This window comes from Staurois parvus, unplaced genomic scaffold (genome assembly GCF_062004578.1).
Source record: "Staurois parvus isolate SC_StPar_1 unplaced genomic scaffold, SC_StPar_1.0 ptg000165l, whole genome shotgun sequence".
Taxonomy (NCBI): domain Eukaryota; kingdom Metazoa; phylum Chordata; class Amphibia; order Anura; family Ranidae; genus Staurois; species Staurois parvus.
In genome coordinates, this window is record NW_028317961.1 from 2968319 (window position 1) to 2985195 (window position 16877).

Genomic DNA, 16877 nt, shown 5'->3' on the forward strand with positions numbered 1-16877 from the left:
GCATGCGTTCTGCAGGGGCACAAAGAAAACAATTGTTCTCTATGTGCCCTGTTCACACCATAACACTAGTATCATGTGCACATTTTTCTGTGCAGGAATCTGCAATGTGTATAAAACTAATTGGAGCACGCTTCAAAACGGTGCGTTTTTTCCATACATTTTTCTGCACATATGATGTGAACGAGGTCTTAAGGAGCAATTTGCTGAGAATTTACATCCAGTACTTCAATATGTTTTACAGCTTTACAGTGTAACCAAAGGTAAAACTTTTTTTTTTAGCTTTGGATACTGAGTGCAGAGGGATTCAAACGCTTGTCAGTTTTTATTGCTGTCTTTGCCCCAGTCAAAGAAATTCAACCTATTAGACCTGTTTACCATTATCATTGAAAGCGAAAGTAAAAGAAAATCCCAAATTTTGGGCTGTCCCCAGAAAAGTAATCTTTTAAATCTTTAAGTGGGGACACTAGTTCCGGTGACCTGGGATTCTCCAAGTATTTCTCCTAATTTGCAGGATTTCCTCTCACTTCCTGATTGGCTATGGGACAAGAAGGGAAATCTCTGCGATTGGACACATATGGCGCAAACAAATCTGACAGGGTTTATAACCCTTCCCTTGCTCTATCCAAAATGGAAAAAAAAAAGTTCTGCCTATAGTTCTACTTTCACCAATTCAATACCGGGCAATTTTACACCTTCCTGCCCAGGCCAGTTTTCAGGTTTCAGCGCTCTCACACTTTGAATGACAATTGCGCGGTCATACAACATTGTACCCAAACTAAAATTTTATCATTTTATTCATACAACTAGAGCTTTCTTTTGGTGATATTTAATCACCGCTGGGGTTTTTATTTTTTGCTAAATTAACACAAAAAGACCAAATATTTTGAAAAAAAAAAGTTTTTCTTTGTTTGTTATAAAAGTTTGCAAATAAATAATTGTTCTTCATAAATTTAGGCCGAGATGTATTCTGCTACATGTCTTTGGTGAAAATAACCCAAATTAGGATGTATTTTTTAGTTTGTAGGAAAGTTATAGAGTTCACAAACTATGGTATAGATCTGAATATTGATCAATCCTGAAGTACTGACAGCCAATCTAATTCTTTGAGGTCCAAGAATGTCAGAACAGTACAGATATCCCCCAAATGACCCCTTTTTGCAAAGTAGACAGTCCGACGTACTTCATAAGAGGCATGGCGAGTTTTTTGAAGTTGTATTTTTTTTGTCATAATTTTTCAGAAAATGAAAAAAGGAAAAAAATTAGTTTCACTATTTTTTTTTACATACTGTCACCAGTGCAGTACAGCATCATCATATAACTGGCATGGCGGTGATCAGGGACACTGACTGGTGACAGTATGAAATATATATATATATTTTTTTTTTTTTTTTTTTTTTTTTGTTTTTCTTTTTTTTTTCATATTTCACTATGACCAAAGTAGTACAATGTTACCATAGTAACATTGTACTACTTTGGGGAAGTGATCAGTATTTTTTTTTTCTTACACAATTTACTTATAGCAAAGAATTACTTTGCTATAAGCAAGCATTTACCTGAATGACATCGATTCATTCAGGTTTTTTTTTTTTGTGCTTAGCTGTGATTTGGCCACAGCTAATCACATGACATGTGCATGTGATTAGCTGTGACCATTCACAGCTAGGCAATAGTATACAATGGATGGCATGAATGAAGCCATCCATTGTATACAACTGTCATGTGACCTGCTGTGATTGGTCACAGCAGGTCACATGGTACCGGCAACGGGGCCGATACTCAGATCTGTCATCGGCAACGCCGCTGCGCTGCTCTGCAGGAGCGCAATATGCGCATGTGCGAGAGGACGCCATATGGCGTCCACCCGGAACGCTGATGCCATATGGCGTCCACCCGGAACGCTGATGACATTTGCCGCCCGCCATTCGGCCATAGGGTGGGCGGCAAATGGTTAAGGTCTTTATGTCCATACAAGAAAAGGTGCATCTATTACTGAACTACAATACAAAACAGTATACACCACTGTAAAACTTCCAATTCAGTTCTGATGTAAATAGGAACTGATTTATTAAAACTGGTGCAAAGAAAGCTAGTGTCTAGTTACCTAAAGTATATGTAAAGAAGAGCATGGCATTACTTTTTGAGCACTATCAATGAATATGTAAAGGCAATATTTTATTTAGTTTTTGGTTTTATTTATAGATAGGAGTTGTAACCCTTCCTTACTCTGTCAGGTTATTATTTTTAGGCCTCTGTCCATCTAGGGAGATTTGCTTTCACTTCCTGTCCTAGACATACAACTATAAATGAGAAGAATACTCTCCAAAATGAACAGAATTCCTATCTTAGCAAGTTGTCACAAGAGTAGAGGTCACTGAAACAAACAGAGTGAATTTCTTCAGCAAGCCATAGACCATAAAAAAAACATGAGAGTCTAACCAAAAAAAAACCTAAATAAAATATAGCCTTTACATACACTTGTGGTGCTCGCAAAGTAATGTCATTTCATTTTTTTTCTTTTTCATTTTAATTGCTGTGTTTAAAGCCATACTTTAGCCAACAAATGTTTTTTCTGTTTTGGATAGAGTAGGGAATGGTTAGAGCCATTCTCAGGTCCTTTATTCAGGACAGGAAATGATGGGAAATCTCTTCAACAGAGACATTGACAAAAACATACTTTTAGTAAAGATGAATTAGAACCACCCCTCATTCTTTACAAAGGCATAACAGGGATAGAAAGGGAAGGAATATATCTCCAATGGGGTGAGACACAGAAGTAAAAAAGAATCTGAAATCGTTCTCATTCTTTCCAAAAATAAATAATGTTTATGGCTAGAGTCAGGTCTTATTAATAAGTGAGCAGGAGTCTAAATACATTTTAAGGAGAACTATATACAATGGAACTATGGTTAGCAAGCAAGGTCCACAATGGGAAAAAGGGACGCAAGAAAAAAAAAAGTATATAACCCTCTATGTTATAATATAAAAGACTATATAGAAGATTTAAGCCCTATTGCTCCCCTTGACCTTCCTATTCAATGTATAATCCCAAACACAGAGCTCAGATCAGTGGGGGATCGTGTCTAAATGTCATAACTTGTGCTACACTGACTCATGCTTTAGCCCTGGAACAAGGCACAGGGTCTCCATTGTACTCTATAAAAAAGAGGCAGTTCACAGGAGGATAGAGGTTATCTGTAAAATTTACAGTAGATCTGTAATGAAACTTATAATGCCTAACTGTTAAACAAAATCAAAAAGTACAGAACACAAGCTTACTGTGCATAATAAAGATATATATTTAATTTACAATTAACTAGTGAAATGCTTAGCCTTGCAAAATGAATCATATGATCTACCATACTGCTTTATACTCCGTGATCTGTTAATGATGTAATGATGTGACACAGTGTCATACTGAGCAAGAGAATATAATGGAGCGTCCAAAGGCCCTGCTGTCAATAGCTTCATTATTCCTACCATAAATGCCCCTTTGTCGCTTTCCTATGCTTTAAACCAAAATCGATTTCATACCACAGCGACAACTACATAATTTAGGTAAAATAAAATGCTCTGCTGTAGGGCTAACATACTGCATATTAAAATCGATGATTAAATTAAACATTATCTCACATTGCACACAATGAAAAGCTTTCATGTATTCCACAGTGAGTAATGGCAGAGGGAGCTCGCGAATGAAAAACTTCAGAAGGCTGGCAGCATCGTGTTGTTTCACTGTATCCCAGTTGAAAGTTCCTTCATAAAACTTGGCTTCCAGTTCCTGGCACAGAGCCTGCAAACAATAAAAAAAGGCTGATCAGAAATAGTGCAAATGCCAAGCACTAATTAAATGTACTAAAACCAGATACAAAACAAGTGGCACCAGAGGCATTTATGAGATGGCTACCAACAAACAGTTCCTCCGAAAGAATTAAATCTTTTGATAAAAAAATTTCTAGATAGCATTTACAACTACTAAGACTTTTTAATGTAGGTTAGCATGCTGCCAGCCATGCACCAAAAGAAGAAGCTTTATGACTAACATACTTGACAAAAGAGCACTGTGAAAATTTAGGAAGTTGTGGTGACTGATTTCACCCTTGCACTCAATAAACAATGTACACAACTAAACGTTACCATTTCCTCTAGGAAATTGGAAGCTTCCAAAAGACAAACCGGAGATCATTTTATCTAGCCAAATTCTAAAAAAAAGGTTAATTTTTCTATAATCTTTTTAAAGTTTTTGTTACTAAACTGTCTGATTAGTGTGTGATGCAATGATAGAGATGTTTGTGGAATATAGGATGTTGTGGTCACACATTATCAGGAATCATCAGTGTAGGCATAATATGCCTGATCACGATTTCTAAGCAACCTCAAATATAGGAACTGACAAAAGAACAGCTAAAATGTGCTAGTCTCAGATGTTTTTTGAAGAAACATGCATAGGGCTTCAGAGCTGAAAGAAGTGCTTAAAGTATACCTAAAAGGCAAAATTAGTTTTTACTTTTTCTAGTAGTGAACAGTAGAAAATGGTTAAATCTCTGATCATGTTATTTATTTATTTTTTTTTTGTCAAAGACCCCAAAGATTTCCCTATGTTTCACATACAATGGAAAGTAAGATGAATTCACTCTAAAATGAGGATTAATTCCACTTTGACAGGTATCACCAGAACAAGTGTCCCAATTTGTAGACTTTTGCTAATTTCCGGTTTTGGTTGTTGTACAGTTTGTATTTCCCATGATTTCCTGTCCTGGAGACAATGATGAGCAGTAAGAGATCCTTCCTCTTTGAGTGAAAGCATCTTGGTCCAGGACTACTGTAAGCCCAGGGTGCATGACGACGACTGGTCATTATTTTGCCTGGAATACTTGTGGCATTTAATGGTGGAAAGGAGTTATTGTGGGAGACTACTCCAGACTGAAGGTATTGCGATAAAAGCTGTTTTTAAGGTTTTCAAGTCCGGTACAGTATTTAAAAAAATGTTACTGGGTAGCAAACAACAGCATTTTCAGAAACAAATACCAAGTTGCGAAACACTGCCTTACTGGAAAACAAGGAACAGTATTGGGGTTTGGAAAGTAATCTACCCCCTAGCTTAAAGTAGAACTCAAACTAAAAAGAATAAAAAAAAGTTAAAAACACAGTTTTTACAGTAAAATTCAATCCACAGCTGTTCCCACAATACATTGTCTGCCAAAGTTGTCCTCAGTCTGTCAGGTTGAATGACAGCCAGGATCATATGAATCACTTCTTCTGAGCCCAGGCTGTTATGTACCCACTCTCAGCTTATGACTGGACAGTGAAAGAAGTAATAGTACAGTGATGAGCTCATCACTCTGCTTTCTCCTCATATCAGCATGTTCTTTGTTACCACATGACCTAATTAGCTTCTTGTGCTGCTTCTGCCTCCTACACTCCAAGCTCTGATATACAGGGACTGCAAGACGCGGATACCAAGTCGAAATTAAGATACTTACATTTAAAAAATACATTTAATCATAAATGAATAATTACAGATCTAAATTAATTTGTGACTTTTATATCTGCATGTCGTTCAGCTTTAAACAAAAAAAAAACAAATATCAGCCTGGATTAGAACACAGACTCCTGCAAGTAATTATATATAAGTTGCTGGTTGAAAACGGGGGAAAGGGGAAAAAAAGGGTATTTCAATTAACCCCAGTCATGTAGGAATGAATTGCTTAGGCAGACTTGATGCTCTCTGTGCACCTAGTTAGCCATTAATACTGCATATAACATTACACAGAAGGCTGGCGTAGAAAAAAAACCCAGCAGCATAGAATGTCTAGGAGGCATAGTAATTGGTCAACCAATTTTCCTCTTCCTCTCTACAGAATTAATTATGTTGATATACATGTGAGATCCAACACAATAAAGAGGGATTGCCACTACAGCTCGCAAACCAAGAGTGAGATGGGAGAGACAAAGAGATGGCTATCGAACATGCTCTAACCTGTCACAGGGAGACAAGGCTCATCTGCATTGTTTCACTCATTACACGTGTTCAAATATATTAATTTTCTTAGCTTTAGTCGCAAAATGCAACACTGAACAGGGACTTCAAGTCAAGTTCCTTGAGAAACTGAAAAATTGGACAACAGAAACTTTTCAACTATAGACCTTGGCTTATGGTGAAGAGTTCATGTCTCGTGCATTCATTTTTAACCACTTCAAGTCTGGACACTTTTACCCCCTTCCTGTCCAGGCCAATTTTCAGCTTTCAGTGCTATCACACTCTGAATGACAACACTGTCCAATATGATTTTTTTTTTTTGCATTTTTTTTTTAGACAGATAAAATTTTATTTTGGTGGTATTTATTCACCACTGGGATTTTTTTTTTTTTTTTTTGCTATATAAATGAAAAAGTCCAAAATTTAAAAAAAAAAGTGTTTTAGAAAATTTTGCAAATAATCTTTCTTCATAAATCTTGGCCAAAATGTATTCAGTTATCTTTTTAGTAAAAAAAAAAAAAAAAACATAACCCAAATTAGTTTATAACCAAAAATTTTAATTTTTCAAAAAAGCTTTTTACATTTATATTTTAATTTTTTTATATTATTATTTATGTTTTTTTTTTTTTTTACATACTGTCACCCTAGCAGTACAGTGTTACCATAGTGACACTGTACTACTTGTGGGGGGTGATGAAGATTTTTTTTTTTTTTACACTGATTGCTTTTACACCCATAAAGGGTGTAAAAGCAATCATTTCTCTTGCAGCCATTGAGAAATACCGTGAGAGCTGTGATTGGTCACAGCTTGTCACATGGTACAAGGCTGTTGTGAATAGCCTTGTACCATGTGACCTCTGTGATCATTCACAGATTTCACAAGTAGTAAGCAATGCAATGATGTCAGAAGTGACATCTTGCTTACTTCTATTCATGTGCACTGATTGGCCAATCAGTGATCACATGATCAGGACCACACACACACAGAGGTCCCGTACAGCGATTGGTGTTCTCCTGTGTCCAGAGCACCGGATTTAGGTGCCGCGCACTCCCAGGGAGCGTGCACAGGCTGTAAATGCGTGCGCCGTTTATGAACGGCAACCCACTCCTGCACTGCTCCCGTCTGGCCATTTATGTACATGGGCCAGATGGGAAGTGGTTAAATGGCACAAATGATTTTCAGGAAGCAAAGAAATCGTGAAAGATGATGATCGCTTAGGCTGTCCACGCACAGCAGTTACCGATGACAACATTAAAAGTGTGAGATATTATTTGAAAGCAGTATGTTGCGTGTTCAAGCAGTAGCTGAGAAAGCTCATTTAGACAGGGAAAGTGATGCAATCCTACGGAAGAATTGAATACGAAAAAGGTTTATACAAAAATGGTTCCAAAAATTCCACCAGATGAACAAAAAGAACATTGCAAGGAGTTGTGTTTGGACCTTTTGCAATGTATTCACCAGATTTGTTGTTCAAGCAGTAGCTGAGAAAGCTCATTTGGACAGGGAAAGTGATGCAATCCTACGGAAGAATTAAATACAAAAAAGGTTTATACAAAAATGGTTCCAAAAATTCCACCAGATGAACAAAAAGAACATTGCAGGAAATTGTGTTTGGACCTTTTGCAATGTATTCACCAGATTTGTTGAATTTGGTAATTACTTGTGATGAAACATGGATATTTACATACATATGATCCGGGAACCACTTCTACCTCTTCCCATATATCAAGCTGGTACAAAAGAGGAACCAATTTTTTGTCGGCAGATGATGTGAAAGCATAAATGCCAGAGATCCTCAAGCACCTTTCAAAAATTATCTGCAGAATTGCTTTGGACGTTGGCAGCTTTGGATGTGTATAAACTCAAAAGGGTAATATTTAGAAGGTGATGATTTTCTTAATTTGTTAAATTAAAAGAGCACAGGCACAAATTAAATTTTTTGTGTCAGACCTTGAATAATGTGCTAAAACATCAGTAAAAACAATGCAAAGTAACCTATATTACCTTAACCCTTGAAGAAGCTCCAGGTATTCTCAGAACACCTTCTGTATTCAGTCCACCCTTTTCTATGAGGCTAATCAGCTAAAAAAAGAGCAAAAATACAAACTATTATTGCAGAAAAAGGGGATCCACAGTCTAAATAAGGGGGTTTCAACAGAAAAATCTTGGGTAAAAGTTGTGGCAATATTTATGTTAACATTTATAAATCGACCTCCATAGGTTACATCACGCTTCAAAAATAGGGGTAGGTTGAATTTGAATAAAGTGTGTATTAATTTGCCATGACTGATATTGTAAATATAGAAGATGTAACACAATTGGTTTTATGTATATAAATAGTGTGAGAATTACAGAATATATCACAGTACAAATGATTTGGACTCCCCGTTTGGATGGAAATGTTCCAGGTCTTTACAGAACATTGGCAAACTTAATTGAAGATCCTCGCCCTATCCCCCCCACTTAGCTGAAGCTAGTTAATTCATTTTTTTAGAATAAATTTCAGTGTAATATGCTGAAAGGATTTCCTCAAAAAATACATATGCAGAATCCACTAGAGCAATTTCATATCTTGCTTCTGTAATTTATTCAACATAGGATTCGCATTTAGGACATAATAACTGAGTTCAGCTTAAAGTTAAAGAAAACCTGTCAAGAGAGAAGTATCTGCTTCTGAACATGCCAGTATTGTGGCTTTTAAGTTTACAAACTGGCTTAAATTCTTTCTAAATCACGGAACCAAAATTAGGATGCAGATCAGTGCCACAGAAAAGACTGGAGCCTTAATCTAAATGCAGTTATTCTGAATTAGTAAAGTAATTCAGAAAGTAGGCAAGTAAGGGGTCTAGTATGGCAGCCAGGCAACTGGCCTTTTCAGAAAAAGACAGTTTAGACAGTTCGTAAAGTTTAGACATTAAATGCTAGGCAAGGATGTGGGAACATCCCCCTACTGGAGTTTGAGGAACTGTGAAAGCCCAGTAGAGGAATCAAGCCCCCCAATACATAATGGGGGGTGTAGCTAGTATCTATACATTTATTGAATACTTAAAAAGAAAAAAATGACCTACACTTTGAAGAATGAGAGGGACCTTTGTGCCTGGTACTTTCTTCTGATCTTGTTCCAATAAAACAGAGAGCGGTACCCGGAAAACGCCAGTCTCTACACAAGATAAACCATGTTAACGGTCTAACACAGGATTCCAAATATATACGTATATTTAAATATATATCTAATACTGTTACTTTATTAAATAACAAATACTGAGCTCTTATGTTAGATCTTATGGGCAGATCCACTGTGAAATCATTTTCAATAACACTAACCATTTACTTTTACTTTGGCAGTTCGTTGAAGTTTAAGTTCTGTTCCCAGGACATCATACAGTGCAGTTAGCTCAATGAGAGCTAGAGAAGTCACCGTTTTCATATCCTGTGGGGCTAAGTCACCAATCTTAGTGATTCCAGTTTTGTCTTGTGGAAGTCTGTAGTTCTAAAAAACAGGAAATTGTTATTTAATCCACAGCTGTACTAATGACAATTAGATTAGCCATTAATATGTGACCAATGCTTCAACCCATAAATAAAAACACAGCTTAGTCTATTAGATGAGATTCCTGCTTGAGGTGATTGTAGCCATAAAAAAATTATCATGGACAGTACTCAGACAAGATTCCCAAATCATAAATGCTGCTCTATGTCCTAAATAGCGTCTCAGTGCATACTCTGACAATCTCAGTGTGGCAGTATTTATTTTTTTAGGAATATTATAAAAGTTTATGTAACCCTATGATATTCGCTTATTTTCTTACAATAGGACTTTTAAACATACTAAAACATACCATCAATTTGTTATAACTACAAAAAATAGTCATTGATTCTGCTAGAAATCTAGCATTCATGTTATGGACGTGAGGAGAGGGCTAAACATTCTCTAATTTTGATTAGCAGCAAGCAGTCTACTGTGACATTTTATAAATACAGTACAGTGCGCGTGCACTGTCACCCTAGGAAGGGTGTTACTGGCAGGATCATGTTGAAAAAAAATAAAAAATAAAAATGCCTACAAAAAGGGCAGCCACCACATCAGTTGACTAGTAGGCTACAATACATGACATTCCTATCAAAATGAAGGCTGAACTCCAGGCAAATATAAAGGCACAAATAATGCAACTCTGTAAATCTTTTATACATCAATTTTTTTTTTATTAACCACTTTCAGCCTCTTCCTGCCCAGGTCAATTTTCAGCTTTCAGCACTCTCACAGTTTGAATGGCAATGACTCAATCATGCAGCACTCTACTCAAAAATATATTTTTTTTCATTTTTTGAAACACATAGAGCTTTCTTTTGGTGGTATTTGATCACCATGGGTTTTTTATGTTTTTGCTAGATATAAAATAAAAAAAAAACATTTTGAAAAAAAAACATTTTTCTTAGTTCTTGTTATAAAATTTTGCAAATTAATAACCTTTCTTCATACAAAACATAACCCAAAACAGTGTATATTATATAGTCTGTGTAAAAGTTATAAAGTGTACAAACTAACTTTGAAAATCAATCAGGATGCTGGTATGAGGTATGGCAATGTTCAGGACATTGGTATAGTGTGTGGCGGTGATCAGGGCACTGGTATGGGTATGGCAGTTATCAGGAAGCTAGTATGGTGATGATCAGGATGCAGGTATGGGGTATAGCGGTGATCAGGACACTGGAATGGCGGTGATGGGGACAATGGTATGGGCTATGGCCGTGATCAGGATGCTGGTATGGGGTATGACAGTGATCAGGAGGTTGGTATAGCATATGGCGGTGATCAAGAATTTTGTATGGGGGATGGCAGTGACCAGGACGTTGGTATGGTGGTGTTATTGTGCGTACTGATGACACTGGGACAGATGACAGGGGCTGGCTGCACTTTGTTTGTAGTACACTTGGGGCAGTGATCAGGACACTGGAGCAGGCTGGCACTGCAGTATGTGAGTGTAAATGCACTGTCACAGGCCACTGTACACTCACAGACTGCAGCCCCTATTCTCTTTGCTCTCACAGTGAGAGCAGAGACAACTGATGCTTACTTTCAGTTTGCATTGTATACTATGTAATATGATTCGGTATGTCCGGGCGACACACCGATCACAGGGCTCCTGGGGGCTCGCTCTGTGAGACACGCAGAAGTCTCCGATGCAGGCTGATGTACAGGTATGTTCACCTGCATCAGCGCTGCCTCCCGTCTGCCATTTATAGGCTGTGGGCAGACGGGAAGTGGTTAAAAAAAGTGCATGTATCTGAATTTGATTTATTAACTTATTGCACTCTACTGTACAATCTATACAGCAAAACGCAGAGAGGGAAAGAAGCAGTACAAGGAGACAGTTAGGTGTTCTACAGTATTCTGATAGGAGGGAAGTACAGCGAAAGAGAGATGAGTTCATCAGTGTGATGCTTCTCCTTTCACTGTCCAGTCACAGAGTTGAGAGAGGAGACATGTAAGTGAAAGGCGAACTGCTGGAGAGAAAGATCAGGTTCCCTCCCTTCCAGAGAGGGGTTTGCAATGGGGCAAAGCTATGTGAATCTCAAGAATAATGGACAGAAATACAAATCCTTTGGCAAATAAAATAGTTGCCATATATATGTTTCATCTGTGTAGTTATCTGTTTGCTTGGGGTTCAGTTTCAAATCATAAAATGCTCATACGGACAATTGCTATTAACAGTGTCCATGTGCTATATACACATAAACACTGTAGATCTGAATTATATGACCCACCATACATAGGATTACTTTATCTTTAACTCATTTTATTAATACACTTTATTAATACACAAAGATTTACCCTTAACCTTGATATTGAGATTACATTTTGTGTATGTGGAATGAAAACCTGTTAACCATATTTTATGTACAAAGTAGCCATGTAAATGAACAGACGTGGGCAGCTAACAATCAATTACAGAATCCACAGGCACGTTGTGAAAGCTACATATAAAATCTTGTTTCAAAATGTAATTGGATCTAAGCACATCACATGCTTGTGGGGAATCCACAATACAATAGAGGAAGCTCAAAATATTCCTGAAAAAAAAGGTTGTAGCACCATGGTATATTTAAGGCAGAACTTCAATTAACATTGACTATTTTCATTCCTTATGCTGCTAGCATTAGTAAATAGATAACAAAGTATATCATACTTACTTTTCTTAAAGTGTTTTTTTACATTTCTTTAGTTACTTTCTATTTCCCATACCTATGCAAATGATGTCATACATTCCAGGAATGTTCAGAAGGGAAGGAGGGGTTTTCTCAGCTAAGCACACCATACTGTCTGCATGCCTGAGTTAATGGCAGATGGATTCCAGGCAGTAATTGCTACAAGAATCATCTACCCTTACTCATAATGGCCATGGCCAGAAATGCTAGGGACTGTTTTTCTAAGTGATTTCTCAGCAAAATAAAGCACCGAAACATGGATGGATTAGGGGGTGAGATTTAAGCACTTGACCACTCCATAGCCGAATGATGGCTACAGCGCAGTCGTCCAGTTCTGGGAGGGCGTCATATGACATGCTCCCAGAATGCACCCCCCGTGCGCCCCCAGCAGCGCGCACCTGGCACTCTCTATGATTGCTGTGTCCTTTGGACACAGCTGATCACATGACATAGTAAAAGGCCAAATCACAGTAGCCTTTTACCAAGTGATCAGCGGTGTCCAATCTCAGCTGATCACCATGTAAATACACTTGCCGGTTATCGGGAGTACTTTCCTCACGCTGTCACAGTTCTTCAGATAACCGGCAACTGTTATCTGCATCTGCACTCATATTTAGGGCACGGATTATCAGTGCAGCCCCAAAAGTGCCCATCAGTGCCTAACAGTGCTGCCCAGCACTGCCCGACAGTGCTGCCCATCTGTGCTCGTCAGTGCCACCTATCAGCGCCCTTCAGTGCTGCCTATTAGTGCCCATCAGTGCCACCTGTCAGTGCCCATATTTACCGCCTATCAGTGACCATCAGTACCACATATCAGTGCAGCCCCATCAGTGTTTCCACATCAATGCCCAGTGCCACCTATTAGTGCCCATCAGTGCTGCCTATCAGTGTCACCTCATCTGTGCCACCTATCAGTGCAGCCTCATCAACGCACATCAGTGAAGGAGAAAAATTACCTGTCTGCATAATTTTACAATAGAAACGAAGAAAAACAAGAAAAACTAAATGTGCTGTCTTTTTGCATTTATAACGCACTTTCATAACATAAAGGCCAACTTACTGGTAACAAGGTGTCATCTTCCTTCTCATTTCTGACTGCAGAAAACTCTTTGACATTAGAAGCCTGCTCAGCAAATGAAATTTCCAGATTGATATCAGTCTCAGGGAGAGGGACTTCTTCAGTTGGGCTTGATTGTCCTTTTGAATCTTGAGCTGTTATACTATCTACATGATGCAATATATCATAAAAATTTACATCAACATGCATTTTGCACAAACTACACACATACCTCCCACCAGCTGTTGTAACAAACCCTGAACACGTGCAAAACTCTGTCAACTTATTAATATTGGCAATACAGTGGAAGGACAATACTGCTGCCCTCGTATTGCCAGCTTTACTAACCCACATGGATGTACAGGAAAGCATACTATCGTTCCCCTTGCAGGTCTTGACTTCTCTGTGGGCTCATGTGAACTGTGATATCACTTTAATCTCTGTGTGGTACACTTTCCTCGGTACTTCATCTCTATATGGTAGGCATTCCAGGATGAGTCTCTCTCTTTTACTCCAGGGCAGTTCTTTTTATTTTAAGGCAGACATTTCAGAGCAGTCTATTTCTTGGCCAAAGGCAATATCTCACCACAAAGCAGGCTTTTTAAAGGAAACATATACTGAAAGAAATATGTAAGCTGCCAATGATGACCTTTCTCACTGAAAATTCAAAAAGTACTACCTAAACTATGAATTTTTCATAGTTTAGCGGTTTAGAGATTTTTAAAGTCAGATACCCTAAATCTAGCATTTTAAATGGGTATCCTCTAACAGAGCAGTTGCATGCCACATTTTTCATTACCTTTAAAGTGGTTGTAAACCTCAGGACATGAAATATGAACAAAGCATATCACTCTATGGCAAGGTGCTGAACACGTGGTCCTCAAAGCCCTCAACTTCAAACCAAGGATGTGCACAGCAATAATATCCTGCGGGTTTAGTGCGCTTTCAGAAACCGCACCAAAACTCCTGAATGAACAAGTTTTGGTGCGCTTTCAAAAACTGCACCACAACCATAAGATATAATCGAAGTCTATAGCAAAGCTGCAGGTGCACTGTGTTGCGGGTAAACCGCAGCACATCAGTGTGAAAGCAGCCTTGGGATGAGGACAGTAAGTTTACATCTGTGATTTGGGAGTTGTAAAACCCTATAGTTGACACTTGTTTTTACTACAACCCCTAACCACTAGTGTAGCATCGGGGGGCACAATGGGCTCCTGCAGCCTCCATGTCACATTCTCTTTTACACTTGGACAGGAAGGGAGGTGGAGTCGGCATCTACAGGAACTAATTTTACATGCTTCATGCTCCTAATTAAACCAAATGCCTAACAAAGAAGATCGTGATCATTTGCCTGGTGCACAATCCTTCACTATGGATATTCACTATGGATAGCAGACTAATCAGTAAACAAAAGCCTTAGCTGAAACCCCTCTTTATGCTTCCCAATCACCAACAAGAATGTTATACCCAAAGACTGCAGACACAGATCCAATCTGATTATAATTTCTACATTTCTACTTCCCAAGTTTCGCAAATAGGATCGCTTTAGTCTTTATTTTGAAGTCATTTTCCTGGAATAATTCAAAAAATGAAAATGCGCACAAAGCCAGAGGTATGCATCTGAATACTTGTTCTGGAACAAGGACTTTAATAATAACAGCCACTCAGTCAGCATGATAGCCAGGCAACTAACTCTAGGTAGTAATGGCAGCCTTCATGTTTCTTTCTTGACTGATTTCCTTTAACGAGGTTTTAACAATCTACATGAAAAATAGAATGGAAGCTTCTATAAATTCTACGTATTATTAACCTGCCAAATTTGGCAATGAGTACATTTGCTGGGATGTTCTGTGTTGAATCACAAATATGCATACTGTAGGAGAAAGGAAAATAAAACGCAATGTTCAACATACTGTCTGATTTTTCTTGAGGTTCTTCTTGTGCTACTTCACTTGTTTTGGCAGACTGAAGCTCATTTAAATCTTCATCCTAAAATGTGTACATAATATCAATATCAGTCAAACTTCTTTGAATGTGATTCAGTGCAATGGTACAGAGTAATGGAAATACATACATATCTGAATATAAATTTGCAGAGGAGTAAATAAACAAAAGATTTACTAATACACAAATAAGAGAAACCAAAAACAATGAAAAATGAAAATTTCTTAAACAGTGGCTTGGAGACAATCTGTCACACTGCTTGTCAAACGGGCCTACCGAGTTCAATAGAGCTATTGCACTGATGTAGAGCAGCATTATAGGGTTTAATGAGGCAGTAGGGAGGTGGTGACAAAACATCTCCTCTCTGCCTGTCAAATGCCATCTGAAAAGCACCGTGACTGGAAGGAGAGGGCCTTAGATCGTTACAGTGAGGATTTATGCAGATCCTGACCTTGAGTGAGCAACAGATCCACGGCTCCTGGAGTTTTCAGCGTGCAGGCACTAAAACAGGAAGAACTTGGCCGAGTAGCAGAGTGTTGGGAGAGATTTGGGACATGTACTGATCAGCTCCTCAGAATCTCTCCTTCCAGTTCTTGCAGCTCTCTGCATGGACTGTAGAGGCAATGAGGGCCAGATAGCGAAAGCCAAAGGGCCGGATGTGGCCCGGGACTGCAATTCGCCAGGTCTGCTCTGATAGATACCACTGGAGCTCAGTAAGTGAGCACTATAACTGCAGGACATGAGCATTACATACTGAAAATGGGGCAACCAACCTTGAGGTCTTTTGGCATGTCACCATATCCCACAATTTTGGCAAAACGTTAACAAGTCATGGCTACAGTGCTACATAATGACTAGAGAGATTTGCAGAGACTAGCAAATGAGCTCTATGTGCCATTAAAGAAAACCAGTCAAACGATGTCACACTCTGGAGCTGTGGCCCCAGGCTGATGTCAGGACTGTGATGCTGAATACATCATCATTATCCTAGAAGCATTACAAGGGTGACCTTCTAAATAAATGGTCCTGAATTTTAAAACCATTTTACTAGACAGAGTGGCAGTACAGAATAACCCTGCTGCACCCACATACACAGTGTGTTAGGGAACATAGAGCCCATAGATGAACAGGAGAGGACACATTCCCTTTTTTAATACCTAGCAGTGTGCATTAAAGTTTATAATGATGCTGTGCATAGCATCATAGGAAAAACAAGCCACCAAACATATGGCTATAACTTTAAAATATGTATGAACATTTTAACTGTGACACAGATGAGCATGCAATTTCATTAATATTTGCTTTGATGAAATGGGCAAATAATTATTTTGTCAATAACAGTGCCTTTGGGATGAATGCCTTTCGGAAGCAATGACAATAAGGTTATTATTAGAGCATTCACATGGATGTGTTTGCCACATTGATGGCAGTGAGGTGAGTTGCCTTTAACCACTTCCAGACCGGACACTTTTACCCCCTTCCTGACCAGGGCAATTTTCAGCTTTCAGCGCTATCAGACATTGAATGACAATTGCGCGGTCATGCAACACTGTACCCAAATGAATTTTTACCATTTTTTTAAGACAGATAAAGCTTTATTTTGGTGGTATTTATTCACCGCTGGCATTTTTTTTTTTTTTTGCTATGTAAATGAAAAAGTCCAAAAATTTTGAAAAAAAGTGTTTTTTTAA

General features: G+C 38.3%; 1 protein-coding gene across 2 annotated transcripts in view; it reads right to left on the bottom strand.

The window, feature by feature from the left end:
* ARHGAP18 (Rho GTPase activating protein 18) overlaps window positions 1-16877 on the bottom strand; it is a 218073-nt gene that overhangs the window by 19067 nt on the left and 182129 nt on the right. For both annotated transcript variants that reach the window (XM_089676138.1, XM_089676139.1), the window contains exons 4-9: window positions 15156-15231; window positions 13246-13409; window positions 9303-9468; window positions 9047-9138; window positions 7983-8060; window positions 3631-3790 (exon numbers count right to left, since the gene is read on the bottom strand). In XM_089676138.1, the coding sequence (XP_089532264.1) occupies window positions 3631-3790; window positions 7983-8060; window positions 9047-9138; window positions 9303-9468; window positions 13246-13409; window positions 15156-15231 (736 nt within the window). The remainder of the gene's footprint in view (window positions 1-3630; window positions 3791-7982; window positions 8061-9046; window positions 9139-9302; window positions 9469-13245; window positions 13410-15155; window positions 15232-16877) is intronic.